The following is a 17,449-nucleotide window of genomic DNA, read 5'->3' as shown; positions in this document are numbered from 1 at the left end:
CTCCCTTATGCCTATATTCCCAAACATACAGCTATGACTCAAACAGAACTACTTTCAATGAACACCTAGGTCTAAAGATCGAGTAGCCAACAAAAGCAGATGGTTTCAAAAGCTTACCCGTTCCATGCTTTTAAAATACAGTCTATAATTGGTAACAGTAAGGGTTCCTCTGATTGCTCCAGTGAAGGGGCAGATGTAAGTAACATCCTTAGCTTAAAAAAAAAAAAAAAAAGAAAAAAAAAGTTGTTAATTTCATGGTTAAATTATGACAGCAAAATATTTGCAGGCTCTGCTTTTCAGATTGTGAAACAAAAGCAAGCTTATCTGGTGCTCCAGCCTAGAGCTAACATGCAACTTCCAGTTCCAGGGAGAAGGTAAAAGTTTGGGTATAAACTGAACTCCAGGCAAGCACCATCACCTAGAATCCAACATTTGCACAGAAATGCTGCCCCTGTAAAAACGCCAGCATTTGGCTGCAAACTGTTTACCTTTTCTGAGCAATGCATTGCCAGTAGCTGAGAACACCGTGCACAACAGAAGAAGATGACTCCTGCCTGGATGTATCCATTTGAAGCTGACAACAATCTGCATAAAAGCTTCGTTATCACCAGTGGGTTGGTTTGTGCCACCAAGGACAGGAGAAGGCAGCTCTCCTACACGTGGCTTTTAGGATGCTTGGATCCTTCTGCACACCCTTGCACACAGAGCCAGCCCCAAGATGAAGGCCCTCATGCTAAAAGCCAGCGAAGCTACAGCGATTTCCAGCAGCCAGGAATCTGTACAACACCCAACTGCCCGTGATTGTAAGTCTGAAGTCAGCGATCAAGTGACTCTGCAACAATTCAATTATTTTTGAGCCTGAGTGACAGTGACTCAAAACAGTCCCCTTCTTAAAAGGCCTCAAACGTTTCTCACTTGTTCCAGCAAAAGGCAAGAGGTGCTGCTGGCTTTCCACAGCAAACACCTCCCCTAACTGCCCTCCTGCTTCACATCAACTAAAAATGCCAACATTTAAGTCATTCCCTCCTTTCCCCCGTTGCCCAGCAGCGACCTGTCACATCCTCTGTTATGGAAGCAGTGGGCTGGCCCTGCCATGGCAATGGTTGATGCTATCACTGACAAGCAATGACACCCCTCAAACACACCGAGATCTCTTCAGAAGGAGACCCACTGACCAGAGCTGCCAGGCCCATGAAAGAACCCCCTGAACCCTCTGTATAGCCTCAAGCTTCCAAAAATTACGGGATCCATTTTGCAAGGGCTGTGTGAAGTCAGGACAGCTTGCCTCTCAACCAAGTGACAGCCACCATGCACAAGAGGAAGAGTGTCAGGATGGGGAACTGAATTTCTTCTACATTTATCCCATGAGATTTAGCCTGCAGGGAGGGAAGGAGGGAGAAAGAGACACTCCAACTCATATAACTAAATCATGTAACTGGCAACTCATATAACTAAATCATCCTCACGTCAGCTCTGCTTCTGCACAGTCTTCACTGACTTGAGACTGGATATGGAGAAGGATTCTTAAAAAATCAAGAGTGACTAATTCAGAGCTAAACATGTAGCACAGAATTTTTGGTTAAAAACAAATAAAATTACATACATATATACACACACATGCTAGCAATTTCATTATTTTTTATTTTAATGTACACGATTTTGCGGGAAGAACAATTAAACACAAAATGCTTCTAGTCAGTTCTAATTAAACCAAGTGTTTCATTATTGGCCAATTATTAATCATTTCTTTTCAAAAACTAGCCTGGCAGAGGTTTGAAAGCAGACTCCTGACGCATAATAAGGGTGAGGGCAGTCTGCCTGGTTTTTCCACTAGAGTTCTCATTATTCAAAATGTAATTTCAGAATGTTAAAAAAAATAAAACAATCCATTAATAAGAGAAGTGTGTATTTACATCTGAAAAGGAACAGGATTTCTGGGTAAAGAAGAAAGGTGCTAGAAGGTTTTCCAGGTAAGGAATCCCAGGCATGATCTCAAACACTGGCCTTGCCAGCTGATAAGCCACATCACCTTTCACATTTGCATTTTATTAGCTTGGTTTCCTACGGAAACAATTTTACTTAATTACACTGCACATGTACACATGTACCTACACACATGGCTTGTCTGACCTTAACCCTGCCACAGTTCTATGATTTCAGCAGTCTCTATCTGCTAAACAGGGAACTCCAAGGCATTAAGATCCTTCACTGCTTGTGAGAACACTATGAGAGAGGCTGTACTGGTGCTGCTACCAAAGGAAAGTCTAATAAGCTCAGCCTTTGATAGATATAAGAGAAACCATATGGGAGAAAGATACTGGAAACCAGGATTTACTAATTCCTCTGCTTATGGAATTCCTGTCTTTTATAGGGCCAATCTTACCCTAGACTATTGGGTTGGCTGAAATACCTTTTCTTCCCTTCCCTGTAAAACACAAAGAGAATTATTTGCCTTTCTTGACACTTCTAACGGGAAATAATTATTGCTGATGAATAATAAAGATTTCCTTTTTGCTACTTTTAAATTCTTGCTGGACCAGGCAGCTGCTGCCTGGTCTACTCTGAAAGCCACACAGAGTCTTAAAGACTTACGTGGCTCATCACATCATTTGCCAACAGACAAAATACCGATAACTCTGATCTCTTAAACCCTTCCCCAGGAACCCTTCAAAATACAAACCTGCTGTGAGAGCTAACTGTGCCTGTGCAGTGAGTGAGATGTCAGGTCTGCAGCGCACAGTTGGAGTACGAGTTCAGAGGATTTTTTGTTTGTTTTGAGGTTTTGTTGCTGTTGTTGTTATTGTTATTGTTGTTGTGTGGGGTTTTTTGGTATGCTGTTCAGGTTTTTTAGGACCAAAGTTGCTTTGTTCCATATCATCTTAAGAGGAAGGCAACGTGTTAAACTAGCGAATACAAAATCTTTCACAGAAAAATAATCAGGAGGTTTACTCAGAATTTCAGACTAGAGTGCATCAGCAAACCTGATGTGTACCAGAAAGCCTGGATGAAGAATAAAGAAAAAAAGACACATCCCCAAAACACTAAGTTATCCACAACTGTATCCTCTCCTGCAGTCTGTGATAGAAATACAACACATAACTGGGCTGTGTCAACCTGCGAAGTTGCTCTGTGGCAAGCACAACTTGAAACAGTTGATCTGTGTCCTCTGAGGAGGCAGCAAATGCAAAGCTGTAAACCTGCCACAACACTCACACTAAGATTCGTTGTGTCGCCTTGTATTTGCTACATGCTAACAGGAGACATATAGTTACCTTGGCTCATGTGATGTGCAATAACTTGATTAATGAAACAACCTGATCATCATTCTCAAAACATCAGCAATTTGCTGTTGTTGGTCAATGACCACCAAGATATTTTGCTCTATGGATGTTTGGTTAGCAAACAACAAGGAATTTCCTCTTCACATACCCATGTCTTTAATGGTTTCTCCTGGTAGCAAAGGTGGCTCTTCCATTTCAGCCAATTTATTAGTCTCCCTCAGAACCTAGGCAAAAGACAGAGGTAGAAAAAGAAATTAATTGTGTTTTCATAATTAATTAATGTTTTCATACACTTACCTGCAACAGGTCAACAATATCAAGGACAACAAATATTAAAAGATCCTGAGGTACAGCCCAGTGTCTCGGCCTCTTGAAAGGCCAACACAAAGCATGTGAGAGGCCTTGGTGCAGACCTCAAGCACACACTGGGCCACACAGAAGCGTTTAATGCAAGGATACCTGCGATAGAGAGGCCACGCAACACAGGCTGGGTTCTCTGGTAGTACACTGTCAGGTGGCTGCCCTTCATGCTCCAACCTTCTCCTCCCCAGCCCATCACCACAACTCAAACTCTCACAATTACATACAGAACCGAAGAGATTGATTCCCTTCCCAGGTGGAGTGATCAGCTGTTACCATGATGTTATCAACTACTAAGCAGAACAACTTCTAGTTTACACTGAGCAAAGTTTAAAAGGACTTGTCATACCACTGTCTTCAGTGAGGGTCCTACAACTGCAAAGATCCTGATTCGGCTCAGCAGCAGTGACTTGTTACGAAGGTTGTAATTTGATAGGCATGTATAGGAGGTACAGTTTCAACTTTTTTGTCAGCTGCCAAATGACCCCTCCTCCACCTTCCCTTGGGTTAAAGTTACACCACAGGCCATTACTCCTCACAGGTACGACTGCATTTACACAAGGCTTGCAGCTGGACATTTCAGGAAAGCACAGCTGTAACTACGAAGGCATAACCTGAGGTCTAAATCTATGGCATGAACTAGGGAAAAAGAGTCTATGTAAGTGATCAAGATTAAGGCTAAGTCTATGTGGCCAAATGCAGATGGATTTAAGCATAGTGCCCCTGCCTTGAACCAGTCAAATGACCACAACAACAGCAGCACACCAGTTCCTCAACGTAGTAATACAGACAGAGAGCAGGTCAGTCAGTCCCGACGCTGCTGCAGCAACCCCAAGACTTGGTTTAAAGCTGGCAGGCATCCCACGTGGTGGAGACAGGCAAAGAAAACGGAGGTCTGCTCACAACTGAACATACAGAGTCGCACTAATTGGGAGAAAAGAGAATGAGTTGTTTAAATTTGATATCAGGAAATCCTTGCAAAAAAATTCAAATACATGGCCTAAAGTGGCACTCTAGAACCTGACACATGTGTGGTCAACTTTAATGTAGGATCAAGTCAGAGGGAGAGCCTCAGGGAAGAAAAATTCTCTAAACTATGCAAAAAAAAAAGGAAATAAAAACCGAAGAAACTCCATGCTACAACAAAAGCACATCCTAACATTTTCGCACAACAGACTGATGTCTAGATGAAAAGATTAATAAGATCAAAGCCTTCTTGAGAACAAGATGTACATTTAAAAAAATGTATTCAAAGGACTAAAAAAAAGAAATAATAAAAGCAAGCCCAGTCCTGACTTCACAGCAGGAACCTCACAGCTAAGCTCACTTAAGCCAGCTCTTACCAGGGTGTAGACTGAGGTCCACAGGATGGGTGAAGGGAAGTTGCCACTGACAGAGCTCACCCAACTTGCAGGAAAGCTTCTCCTCCCCCATGGCAGCAATACCAGTAAGAACAAGGCTTTGCTGGTATAACTAGCAGAAGTCTGTGCTGAGGACTTCTTGTCAGCACAGCTGTGTTGGCCAAAGATCATACGTCCCCATCAAAGCCCTGACTGATGGTCTCCCTGACAAAACCCACTCTCAACTTCTGTGTGTCAGTTTTTGCACTTAAGTAACAGCCTTGAAATTAGCAGGATAACATCTGGATTATGACAAATGAGACAGAGGCTTCTGGCTAAATAGTCCGTAAGTGGTGGTCATCTTTGTGGCCTTTTATCTTGGAAGGACTTCAGTGAAAATATACTCTGTGTTCAGGACACAATCACAACTTCTTTGAGAAGATCCATACCCAAAAGGGGCAGCGGCTGCTGCTAGGATCACTTGGTCAACAGCTGGACTCACTGCTCCCCTGCAGATGTCAAGTAGGAGCACAGCCAGCAGTAAACATTTGGAGGACTGGGTTATATCTTAAGCCAAAACAAATATGAGCTAAGATACATAGAAAGCATTCGCTGAGACAAACAGCTGCAGTGATCACTAGGTGGGCAGTGCTCAGGTGGGTTTTAAACACTGCACTGCAGGTGGGGACAAGGAGGGAACGGGCAAGCAGTGTGAAAGACAGGGACCTCCATGTCAACACCATACTGCTAAAGATAAGGTTGAAAGCTTTTTTTAAAAAACTGGATCTTCTAAGTCTAAGAAAATCCATCTGATCACTTGCACTCTCTGAAATGTGGAGTCTCCACAGTCCAGAAGAAAGGATCAGCAATTCAAACCTGTGCTTACCTCAACACAGGGCAGCGGACAGATGGCTTCCTGGAAGCAGAGCTCTTCAAGGTTAACAGCTTCTGTCTCCTTGTCTCCCTCCTCTTTTTTTTCCCCCCTTTTGGCACAGAGTGAGGACCAAACTGCCACTTTCCCCATTCCCCAGCTGACCGCAGCCACACGACCTACCTCAGGTAACCCAGCAGCGACTGCCTCCATGATGATTTCAAAGTCAGCACAAGCACATCACCCCTGATAACACTCAGCTTTCCCAAGAGGCTGAGACAGACACCCTCAGAAAGCCCAGGACAAACACTTCTCTGGTGTGCTGGTCTCTGCAGCATCTGCCCAGCCCTAGACCTTGAGTGAGCCTCCTAGCTGAAACGTGAACACTTCAGACTTGTCCTTGCAGGAGCTGAGAAATGAGCGGTTGGCATTTTCCTGAAATCCGCCTCCATCAGCAGCTCCTTAAAACTGACTCAGGGAAATGCAATCTGTGTGCAGCTGGCAATGCAGACAGCAGGCACAGGAGAAGACATCTGGGGCAGCGCTGAAGGACAGGAGGTGGCAGGAGGGAGGAAAAGTGGGTGGGTAACAAAAGAGGAGTTTTGGAAACAGATCAAGGGGAAGAATGGGATGGGACACACATGGAGCTCTGGGAGGATGTTCACACCTTAGATGGACCCTCTGCCTCTTATATGACTAAGGAGATGATATGAAAAGCCCCTCTATCCTACTGCCATCCTCCCCTCCTCAAATCCAAAAATGGTTCATTGAACAGACAGAAAAATAATTTTTTGTATATTAGCCTATTTTCCAGACTCTAAAAATAACAGTTCTGGGCCCAGATTTAGCCCTCTGCAAATCTTGCAAAACAAAGTTAAGAGCTCCAGTGAGGCAAGGAAGCAGGCAGGGGAGCCAGGGGCATGGCTGCGGCAGCCTGGCTGCAGGACAGTGACGGCTGGCTCCTGATGCATTAACCTGCTGAGGCAGGTACCATCTACACCTGCAACTGAAGTGTTTCACCTCTGCGTGCCTCAGGGTTTTAAACTGTTCAGTGGGAACAAAAACAAGGAGTGCTTTGAGATCCGCAATGGAGGCTGCAGCCAGAGCTCAGCAGAATCAGCATTAATAACAGGACCACACTGACACACTGGCTCTATCTGTCACAACCATCACGAAGATGGCTTCTGTAAGAAACAAATGCAACCACCAAAAATCAGTAGACTACTTTGCTTTGCCTCTAAGCCAAAAAAAGTCTTCGTTATCTTTTCCCCACAAAAATATTATGCTTGATAACTGAATCTCTAGCGGAATAAAGAGTTTAGTTACACACCAGAGTAACTTTTATTTCTGTTTTCTTTTACTGAATAACATAATCCACCCATCCCACCCATCAGCAACTCTCCAGGATACTGAGCACAAGAGTTCTTTAGCACTGAAACACAAGTCCTGCCTCAGCTCAGAGAGGGTGTGAGGACTTCATGTCACCACCTACCTTTGTTCTCTGCTCAAGCTGCGCCTTGGCAGAACAAACCCACACTTGCTACATTTAACAACCATTCCTCTTTCTCCAGGATCCCACCTTGTGTCAGCTCCAGCCCACTAACCCAAGGGCTGAAGGTGCAGAGCTCTCTCCTGCCCTCCCACCTATAGCACCCAAGGCAGGGAAACCCCGATGCTGTATTGCTGAAACAACCTCCAGATCTCTGCAACAAAGCTATCACCTCCTTTGCTTGCATGTCTGGGGTCAGGGAAGGAGGTTCAGATTCTACTAAAAAGGTAAGACTGCGCCTGCCTCATCCCTTACCTCTTCATGCTGTGATTCAGGGTTCTGCAGTTCTGCCAAGCCTCTCCAACCTTGTGTTCACACTGCCTCCCAGCACAGCAGCCAGCACACTTCTCCAAAAACCCCTCTCCTGACTGGTGTCCCTGCGTGACTCACACACACAGCTCATCCTGAGTGCCTACAGCCAGCTCAGGCTGGTATAGAGTTACATTGCACCATAACTCTAAGTACAGGGCCTGAGCATTGCTGAACGCTGCTTCAGAACAACCTGAGAGGGTGCATGAAACTCAATATTCAGGGTTTGCTTTTGCCTGTGGACAAAACAACAGATATGTTTCCTCTTGTACTGCCTGAGAGGCATTTGCCTACCAGTGGAGCTGCACAGCCGGGATGAAAACACACGTCCTGCGCCAGCTGAGGCCGAGCCAGGATGGCCTCCTCCCACGAATCTGCCAGTGCTGCAATAGCTCAGTCAGGACGCCTGGGTTCGCTTAATGGCTCTTTTAATGGTTGTTTTTCCATAACCTGGATCATTTTGCCATGACTGGCTTAGGGTGTGACTACAGGAGTGACACTGTATAAACCCAGGGCAAAGAAGGGAGCAGCCAGACTGACCAGGGAGAGTAACTTTGTCCCTGGGCACTGACATCTGCAGCACAAGCCTTCAGATAACAAAGATGCATCAGGAGAGCATCTGAGGTTCCTCCTAGCCATTTTTCAGTTATTCTTTTCTACTTTCTCCTGAATTTTTGAGTCCTGAAACACCACAAAGGTTAGGTTTTTTGGCTTCTTGGAACTTAACAGGAAACTACAGGTCTGTGTCATCAAATTGCTGTGTAACAGTTTTCCCAAGTCTGCATAGATTCTTCTGTCCTGAATCACAGTCAAAAGGAACAAAAAGAATATTTTTTTGGTTTGGACAAAATTAAAATGTACCCTTTTTGTGATTTTTTTTTCCCCCTTCTGAGTTAATCTCTCCGTGGTAACCTCCTACACACTCCAAATCATTTTGCACAATTTGAACAGATTTGTTACACAGAAAGCCACAGCGCTGGAGTGACGTGTCTGACCCGACACCGTGACCACCTTGCTACCGCGTTATTTCTTTCCCCAAAACCATGTCTGCCCCATCCATTGAGAAGACCACCTCTCCAGCCTTGGTACTGCTTTTGTTCCAGCTACCCACAGTCCTGTTGTGCGTTTCCTACAGCAGGAAGCTGCTCTCTTAACTGGTCCCTTGACATAAATATATATAACCTGTCTGCACAGACAAATGGTACACGCACACACAAAATCCCTTTGCATCTGCAGCCCCTAAACTCACAGGTTTGGCACGTCTACCTTGTGAGCATGCACTGGTCAGCAGCAACAGGAGGGATATGCGCTGCGGGGACAGGAATGTGCAAGTTGTACATCTGCATGTGCAAGAACATACACACAGAATTAGATTATTTTAAAAATATGCAGCTTTTCAAATTATGGGTTAAATATGGGTTTGAAACTCAAGAGCCAAGTTGAAGGTTTTATCTCCTGAAGGAAAATATTTGACTTATAGAGCACATTTTAATGGACTACCTGGGAATATCCTGCTTGTAGCTAACATATCTAAACTTTCTTCCTCCCTCTTTTTTTTTTTTCATGTCTTTCTCTCAAAGATTGGCACACGATTAAATGCCTTCCTGAATCAGCACTCTTGCCACTCTGCAGGCAGGGTAGTCAGTAAACTGCAGGAATTTCCATTCCATCTAAAACAGGAGATCTACATCTGAGCTCGTCATCCAAGGTGCAATGTACAGTCAGTGGAAAGCAGGAAATCTCGGAGATTCGCCTTTAGGATGAGTCCCTTTCTTCCCACCGAAGGCTGAAAACCAGGGTACGTAACTCCACCGCAGATCTGGTGGGGCGAGTGCCATCTCTGGTGCTTCTCTGTGGCCAGCATAGCAACTCCCAGTCTCCTGGACATCCCAATACAACTGACTAGTCACAACCTGTATTTTGCAGAGGTCCAAACTTACTCTGTGCAGAGAGGCAGCAGGAGATGAACCAGGCCAGATCCAAGAATTGCACGAACTTCATTAAGGCAGGCATAACTCCAAAGCCAAGATAGGTCGTCTTAGCTGAGTTACCAGAGACAGCTTTTGGGTCAGAGCTGGCTCCTTTCTCCAGTCTCAGAGAACCACGTGAGGGAACTCAGCCTTTCTGCACAGGCTTAGCCATAGGTTTATTTTTACATACTTGATCTTTTAAAATTTATTTTCTTTGTAAATCAAGAGGAAAACCATACACTTATGTAACCAACGTTTTCCTTCTTTCAAATGCCTCTTGGTGGTCTCAGATCATGTTCACCTATTCCTGTCCCTGAATTGCCCTCCCACTCCATCCCTTTCCTCTTTCATGGCTGTTGCCATAGAAGTCAATCAACAGAGGACAGTGCCACTATGGCAGGTGTATCAAGATCTATCATTACCTCAATGATGGGGGGATGAGTGGCTGGAAAGCTGCTTGGTAGAGGGGGACCCGGGGGTACTGGTCGACAGTTGACTGAATATGATCCAGCAACAGCATCCTGGCTTGTACCAGAAATAGCGTGGCCAGCAGGACCAGCGAAGTGATCCTTGCCCTGTACCCGGCACTGGTGAGGCTGCACCTTGAATACTGTGTTCAGTTTTGGGCCCCTCACTGCAAGAAGGACATTGAGGCACTGGAGCACGTACAGAGAAGGACAATGAAGCTGGTGAGGGGTCTGGAGAACAAGAATGATGAGGAACAGCTGAAGGAACTGGGGTTGCTCAGTCTGGAGAAGAGAAGGCTGAGGGGAGATCTTATCATCCTCTACAACTGCCTGAAAGGAGGTTGTAATGAGGTGGGGGTCAGTCTCTTCTCCCAAGTAACAAGCAGTAGGACAAGAGGAAATGGCTTCAAGTTGTGCCAGGGCAGGTTTTGACTGGATATTACGAAAAATTTCTTCACTGAAAGGGTTATCAAGTGTTGGACCAGGCTGCCCAGGGAAGTGGTGGAGTCACCATCCCTGGAGGTATTTAAAGGACAGGTAGTTGAGGTGCTTAGGGACATAGTTTAGTAGCGGACAGGTTATGGTTGGACTCAGTGATCTTAAATTCCTTTTCCAAAAAAATGATTCTGTGATTCTATGGTGTAAAAACCTCTGAAAAAACAGATACAGGAGCTCCTTCCATTCATCTCAGAGAAAAAAAACCGTGGAGGTCTAATTCTGTCCAGCTGACGGTGAAAGAAGCCACAGAACTGACATCAATACGAGCAGAATCAAGACCCGTACGCTTATTTAGGATAACTTTACATAGGTTCATTGGTTTCTTCTCCAAACTAAACAATTCTTACAATAGGAAAAAGGGCACCTTTTTTTCTAGCGTTTTGCTCCTAAGATGCTCCTGTCTTCTCAGTGCTAAATTAAAAGGACCACAAAACAGTAGCCACACTTACTTGACAAATTGTCCTATAGACTCCATCACTCTCTACTTCAGAGGGATTTTCTGCTGCCATTTATGGCTATTGCAAGTGTACTTTCAGAATATTTATGTGCTACATATCCCACTGGAAATGCAGTAAAACGTAAATTGAGCAAGTACTTGCACTTTGTTGATTACTTTTGAATCATTAAGGATACGACAGCAGAACGACTTCAGGACTGAACAGCAGTATCTCTGCATGACTGAGGCATGGGCACTTTTCTGAAGATTACGACCAGATTGGTTGAAAAGCTACGTTAGAGACATTCAGACCAGCAAGACACTAATTGCAGGAAAATTCTTTGTGTCTCATTCTTTTGAGATATTACAAGTTCAAGGAGGAAAAGACAAAACACTGATCATTTCATAACAGTACACAGAGAATCAAATATACCTTGCAAAGACCACATCAAGCCTACTCAGTTCCTAAGAGAGCACTCACCCAAAGGCTTCCTAGCTTGGTTAAAACACAAGAGGCATTTAAGTTATCAATAAAACATTCTGACAACAGACTAAAGCTAATAATGACATACAATCTACACTGCATCTGCCTTTTAACTATGACTTCCTGACACAAGCAAAAAGACAACTGTGATCTGTACCCACCATATGTATTTTTGAGAAAGTATAAAAAAGCTGCAGAAGTCACTTGCTTACTTACCACTATCTTGAAAATCTTTAAAAAGAAGATGAAGATCAGTGAATTTAAAATAAAAGTAACACAGTCACCAGGGTAATGTAAAGGGACTCCTCTGTAGGAGGAAGCAGTCTTTCCCCAGGGTTTTCTGCTTTGTTTTTTCTTCAGTGTACTTCTCCACTCAGGCCTGAGTGTGGGGCGATGAAGCACAGCCTTTCTGGGCTGGGGAATCTCCTGGGCCCTCCCTGCACAAGCACAGGGCAAGGCTTGGAAGCTCAAAAGGGATGCATTGTTGAGGGCCACTCTGGCTTGTCTCTTCAAGTTTGTATGGCTTGGTGCCTCAAGACAATTCTCCCATTGGGCTCCGACAGAAAGTCGTCATTGACTCAACACAGCAACGCTCCCTGGCACAGAAGGCTGCAGATATTATCTATTCAGACAAGCCCACCATTTTTAATACAGAACCTTCCTCAGTGCCAAGGGTTCCACACAGGTCTCAAACGACCACAGCTCCCGTTCTCCACTGACTGCTCAAAAACCTGGGACAGCACATCAGCCTGACTCTAACCTTGCTTCATTTTCACTCTATTTTGTTTTGCAAATAACTTGGATGGGAAAACAGATTAACATTTTCAAGGAAAGCATTAAGCTACTTCAGTGAGGTTCAGATCCTCAGTCTTGAGTAACAGAAAAACACAGAGACCAAAGAGTTATAAATTCTACTGACTGAAATAAGTCACAGAAAACTGTTACCAAAAATCTCACTGTGGAGTTTATGGATATAAAAGGTAAGGATTCAAGATACAAGTAATTATATATTTCCAACGAGTAAACAGTCACACAGAGGGGAACAAAGGTGCTTCATTCAGCGCAAAAACATCTCCAGAAAATCAAATCTTGGCAGGTACTGCACACAAATACAAATCCGTGTGCTCCTTTTAAAATACCATACTTGTCCATTCCTGCCTGATCTGTGCTTCAATCTACAAAACTGTAACTATAAGGGGGGAGAAAAGGGGGTGGAAGAAAGGCATCTCTTACCCAGTTTCAGTCAGCAAAAGGAGAATTCTTGCACTTTGTAGCTAGGAGAAATACGGCAGTCGATTAGGAAGAGTTGAAAGTATTTTTGAGGAACATATGAAGGCCATTTGCTCGTTCTCCTCAGTTTTCCATTCCTAACAGATGGCAATCAAACACTTCCAGAGATTTCTTTCATTGTGCATTACTTCACATTCAAACATTCAGGTACCTCTATATAAGAAAAATTAGCAACACTTGCTGTCTTTGCTCTCTTCTAACTAGATGAGCACTTAGGGAGTATTATTTCCATTTGAAGGAGACAGAAAACTGACTGCATCTGCTTTCCCCCATCTAATTTGCATGAAATCAATATTTTGCAACCCAGAGGTTGGCTACTCTGTGTTTGTATTTCCTTGAAAGGGGGAGGTACAGAAAAGGACTTACTGGGGAGAGACTCAGGGAGAAGACCAAGATTTTCCATCTCTTAGGACAGTTCAAAAAGAAAAAGATTGTAATCCTCATGAAATACATAGCGTTTACAGTCCTAAACACTGGAGTCCTAGAAAAACATGGCAACAGCAGGGGCTAAATTCCAGCCGCTCACGAGGCTGTCCTGGAACGACCACGCTTATGGACAAGAGCATCATTCATTCTCCAGACCAGTCCTTTGTGCCTTTGATCATCCGCAGCTTCATGCCTCAGAGAAGAAAGGAAGGCCGTTTCCCACAGACACACACACGCAACTTGGACAGCCAAAATCAGAATTTCGAGATACATTTTTTCCCCACGAAATTTTCCTACTTCTTCTCTGCCTCTCTTTAAGTCCCTCCACTTGATACCTTCGATAACTTAAAGCATTGCCTATGCTTGGATTTGGCTCCGATTTCATCCCTGTGTGCAAAGGGGCCTGTGGAAATACTACACACGGAGCAGGTGAGGACTACTTCTGCCTGCACAGCTTCTCCTCCCGTACACCCACAAAGATGTGACGCACACCTCTGCGTGAGAATACGACTGAGCCCAGAGTGGTGATGCAGAGAAACACATACGGTCAGGTCAAGTCTTCATTCAGTGACAGTAAAAGGATGACCTGTTGATTTAATTTCACTGCTGCATCACCAGTTCACATCTAGCCAAGTCTTTTGTGACCACAGGTCAATTATCTTCACTATCTGGTGGCTCTGTGATATGGTCTGTAATTTAGCAGTGCACTGGGAAGGAAAGCTCGCATCACGAAAGACATCTCTGCATTTGCTGTGAACCAGGCTTCTTACAGGCGAAGAGTCAAGAGTCTGAAACAGGAACACTTATCTCCATGTAACACTAAGCAAGGGACAGAGCCGACTGGCAGGGCAGTCAGTCTCCAACTGCAGAGGTTTTTTCATGATTTAGTGCTTCCAAGCTAGCATCGTTCACTAACTTAAAAGCTCCTTAAAAGCAAAAGAAAAAAAAAAATCACTTAAATGAGTGCTTAAGGTTTAAGAAGTTACGCTGCTCTCCAAACCCAGCTCTTTTTGAACATGTGTTACACATAACCAAAGCCTCACACACTTCCTGCGTTGGCAGGGAGATAGCAATGGAAAGCTCACTGAGGCTCGTTTTAGTGATTTACAGCAAGGCATGGAGAGGAAAAAAATCACATCTTTCTTCAATATGTTTTTCTACCAACAATATACACGTTCTACATAAATCTAGTCTAAGCCACTTAGCACTAAAGCTAGAATAAAGTAACACAAAGGTGGCAAAGTCAGTGACTTGCGTTTTGGTTAATCCTGCCCAACATCACCTGAGGACAGGATTTACCTCGATTTTAGAGGCCTACATCTGGAGAAATTACCTTGACCTTTCATCACAGTCAGAGAAGAAACATGGTAGGCTTTCAAATGAGACAAAACTGCGGCTTTGCTGGAGCACAGCTAAAGCTGAGATCCACTCTGGGAAATCAGTTGCTGCCCTTCAAATAATGTTCACAACATCTTGCAGCAAGGACTTCTCTAGCTCAGCTCCATGATGGACTCACCTAGCGTGGGCATTTCCTTAAAGCCGAGACAAATCAGATCATAAACAACTTATTTCTTTCCATTGACTGCAAAGGAGTGGTGGTTGGCTAGCTTTAACAGACTTGTACAAACATTTTTCATTCCGGAAACCTAAGGAGACAGCAATGGCATCCATTTCCTGTCTTGGAAGGAGAAGACTCCTTCATACACCTTTTGTCATGCATCAGTTACGTATCTTACAAAATAAACCACATGGGCTTGTCTACAGTCTCCAACCATACACACAATGGATAACAAATTAAGGTTATGCAAGCAACTGTTTCTTCCCTTTTCTAACCTTCAAGTCCTGGGCATGCTATGATAATGTTCTTGCATCTCATATATAAACCTACTGCAAACCCACTGATTCCTCATGTGTTAAAGGAGAAAATTCTTAGGGAGGGAGCAAAAAAACATGGAGAATGAGACATATGCTTCTGCAGTATTTTGCTAGACCTCAGAGGAATATCAGGAATTGTGGATCCTACTGCTGCCCTCAAAGGTAAGAATGGTTTAGTGGTGCGAACAGCAATGCCAAAAACAAAGATTTGAACCACTTTTTCTGAAGGCTGCACAACTAAGCAGGGGACACATGGGTCTGCTGTACTGGTCTTCTCTGTCCACAGAATGGACTAGAAGCAAGAAGCAACATAGGAAAGCCAAAAGAAGAGTTTCCATCCTCTGGTTCAGGCTTTTGCTGTATCCAACCCAAAACCAATGGACCTCGAGAAATTTTCAGGCAAAGGTGCTGTTCTTTAGGGAAGTGGCACAGGCTCTGCTGGCCATACCCACTGCTTCCCAACTGCAGATCCAACCCTTCTATGACAGCTACTCCAAAGCTTCAAATGCAGTAAACTTCAGGCATTATCCTATAAATCAACAGCTAACTCCAAATGAAAGTCCCCGCTGAGAAAAGCTAGAACACGACCAAGAAGACTTAAGAGCAGTGCTATAAACTGCACAGTCGTATCTGCCCACAGCCACAGGAGAAAATACCACCTGTGGGACTTAAGAGCGAGTATCTCACTGTACTTTAATAACCAGCAAGTTCCCAGAGCTGTAAGAAACACTTATTCACCTCAATCCCTTTGGCAATGTTGGCTCTAAGGAGTTTTTAAAATCTCATCCCAAATTACAAAGTGTCTATGAATTTCCAGCTCATTTTCACTTCCAGCTACTTCTATTCTTGCCTGATCTATAACTTACTTTAAAACATATGGCAGTGTATTTGCTAAAAATTCCCTCCAAAAGTGCATTCCCTAAATCAGTTCTAAGCAGCTTCAGATCTGAGATCAGGAAAGGGGTGGAGGGGAGAACCTCATAGTGCTTTGTTGTTTTTCTGTGGGGGCTTGGGGTTTTTTCTTCCTTTACTCCTACAAAGCTAACTGAAGCAGACAAAAGTTATTTAGAGTTAGTTTATGAAGTGAAAATCCTATAAATTGGGAGTGGAAAGGCCATATTTAATCTTAGTTCCAGATATTGAAATGCTCGATATACATGAGAAAAAAGCCCTTCGTAAAGGTTAGTATTAAATACTTTGGAGAAGGATCTAGACAAAATACTGCACATGCATTCAGTAGGAATCCCCAGTAGTTCTCTCATTTACCTCATTACACACATGCGTGAACACACACAGAGTGCTAATTGCACTCCAAAAGAAAACTGCAGGCACGGACTGCAAGAAATGATGTGGGTCCTTCCCCTGGTTCCCTCCTCCCCATGGACGCCTACTATTCTTCTAAAAATTCCCCCTGGAAAATGAGGGTGCTAATTGTAGCTATCACAAAGTGTTTTTCCATCGTCACAGAAATTTAATTCCTAAATTTGAGTCAATGCACACGCAGAGGCAGAGACAGAGTAGAGGTAGGAGTGATGATGGATCCACGTAGCAATTCATTCTAGCAAGGAAAATTTAAATACACTTCAAGAGCATAATCCTATAATTGGCAGATCCACTTCAAAATCTTGAAAAGCTTATTTTCAGCCTCTTAAAGCTAACTGATGCAACACTTTCCTGTGAGAACACCATGTAGCACAGGCACTTGTCTCCCATACCACAGTTACCACAAAAGGCATTAGTTCCCACTTTAGGGCTTATTCTCTTACATTTTTCCAGGAACAATGTGGGACTTCTCTTTGTCCTCAGAAGTAATAAGGTACTCAGTATCTTAGTACCTGTTAAGAGTTCAGGCTGTCTTGTACCAATCAAAGCTGCACAAGATGCTCAGGCTGGTAAGGAAAGAGCTGGAACAGAGCACACGCTCATGTCACTGTATCAGTTAATTGTATGACCCCATCTGCAATAGCAAAGACAAGGCCACCTCTCAAAGATCAAAGAAAACAGTAAGAACAACCAGGACCTTGAAAAATCTCTCACAGAACTGACAAACAAGGCCCGCAGAACTGTCACATGTCAGAGATGTTAATTCGGAGAAAACTGGACACAGAATGGTAAGCCCCAAGAGAGGACATCTGTGTCTGTTCTCCTTGACTCAGGACCTGAAAGACATCAGTGCTAGCTGATCACCACTCACAATAAATCTTCCATTTATTTAGGCTCCAAGAGCAAGCTCAGGGAGCAAACAGTCGGGGACTAGCATGGACAGTGGTTGATTTGAGGACAGGGACTGCAG

The 17,449-nt window shown here is 43.9% G+C and overlaps 1 protein-coding gene across 1 annotated transcript in view; it reads right to left on the bottom strand.

Moving 5' to 3' along the window:
- The window catches only part of MTMR2 (myotubularin related protein 2), a 33,733-nt gene extending 20,638 nt beyond the window's left edge, over positions 1-13,095 (bottom strand). The window contains exons 1-3 of the mRNA XM_010187321.1: positions 12,799-13,095; positions 3,430-3,505; positions 118-212 (exon numbers count right to left, since the gene is read on the bottom strand). Coding sequence (XP_010185623.1) covers positions 118-212; positions 3,430-3,475 — 141 coding nt within the window. The 5' untranslated portion in view covers positions 3,476-3,505; positions 12,799-13,095. The remainder of the gene's footprint in view (positions 1-117; positions 213-3,429; positions 3,506-12,798) is intronic.
- Positions 13,096-17,449: the final 4,354 nt, after the last annotated feature.

The sequence above is a fragment of the Mesitornis unicolor genome, unplaced genomic scaffold, assembly GCF_000695765.1.
Source record: "Mesitornis unicolor isolate BGI_N332 unplaced genomic scaffold, ASM69576v1 scaffold12196, whole genome shotgun sequence".
Lineage (NCBI taxonomy): Eukaryota > Metazoa > Chordata > Aves > Mesitornithiformes > Mesitornithidae > Mesitornis > Mesitornis unicolor.
Note: the sequence above shows the minus strand (reverse complement) of the source record. Positions and strands in the feature narration are given on the sequence as shown.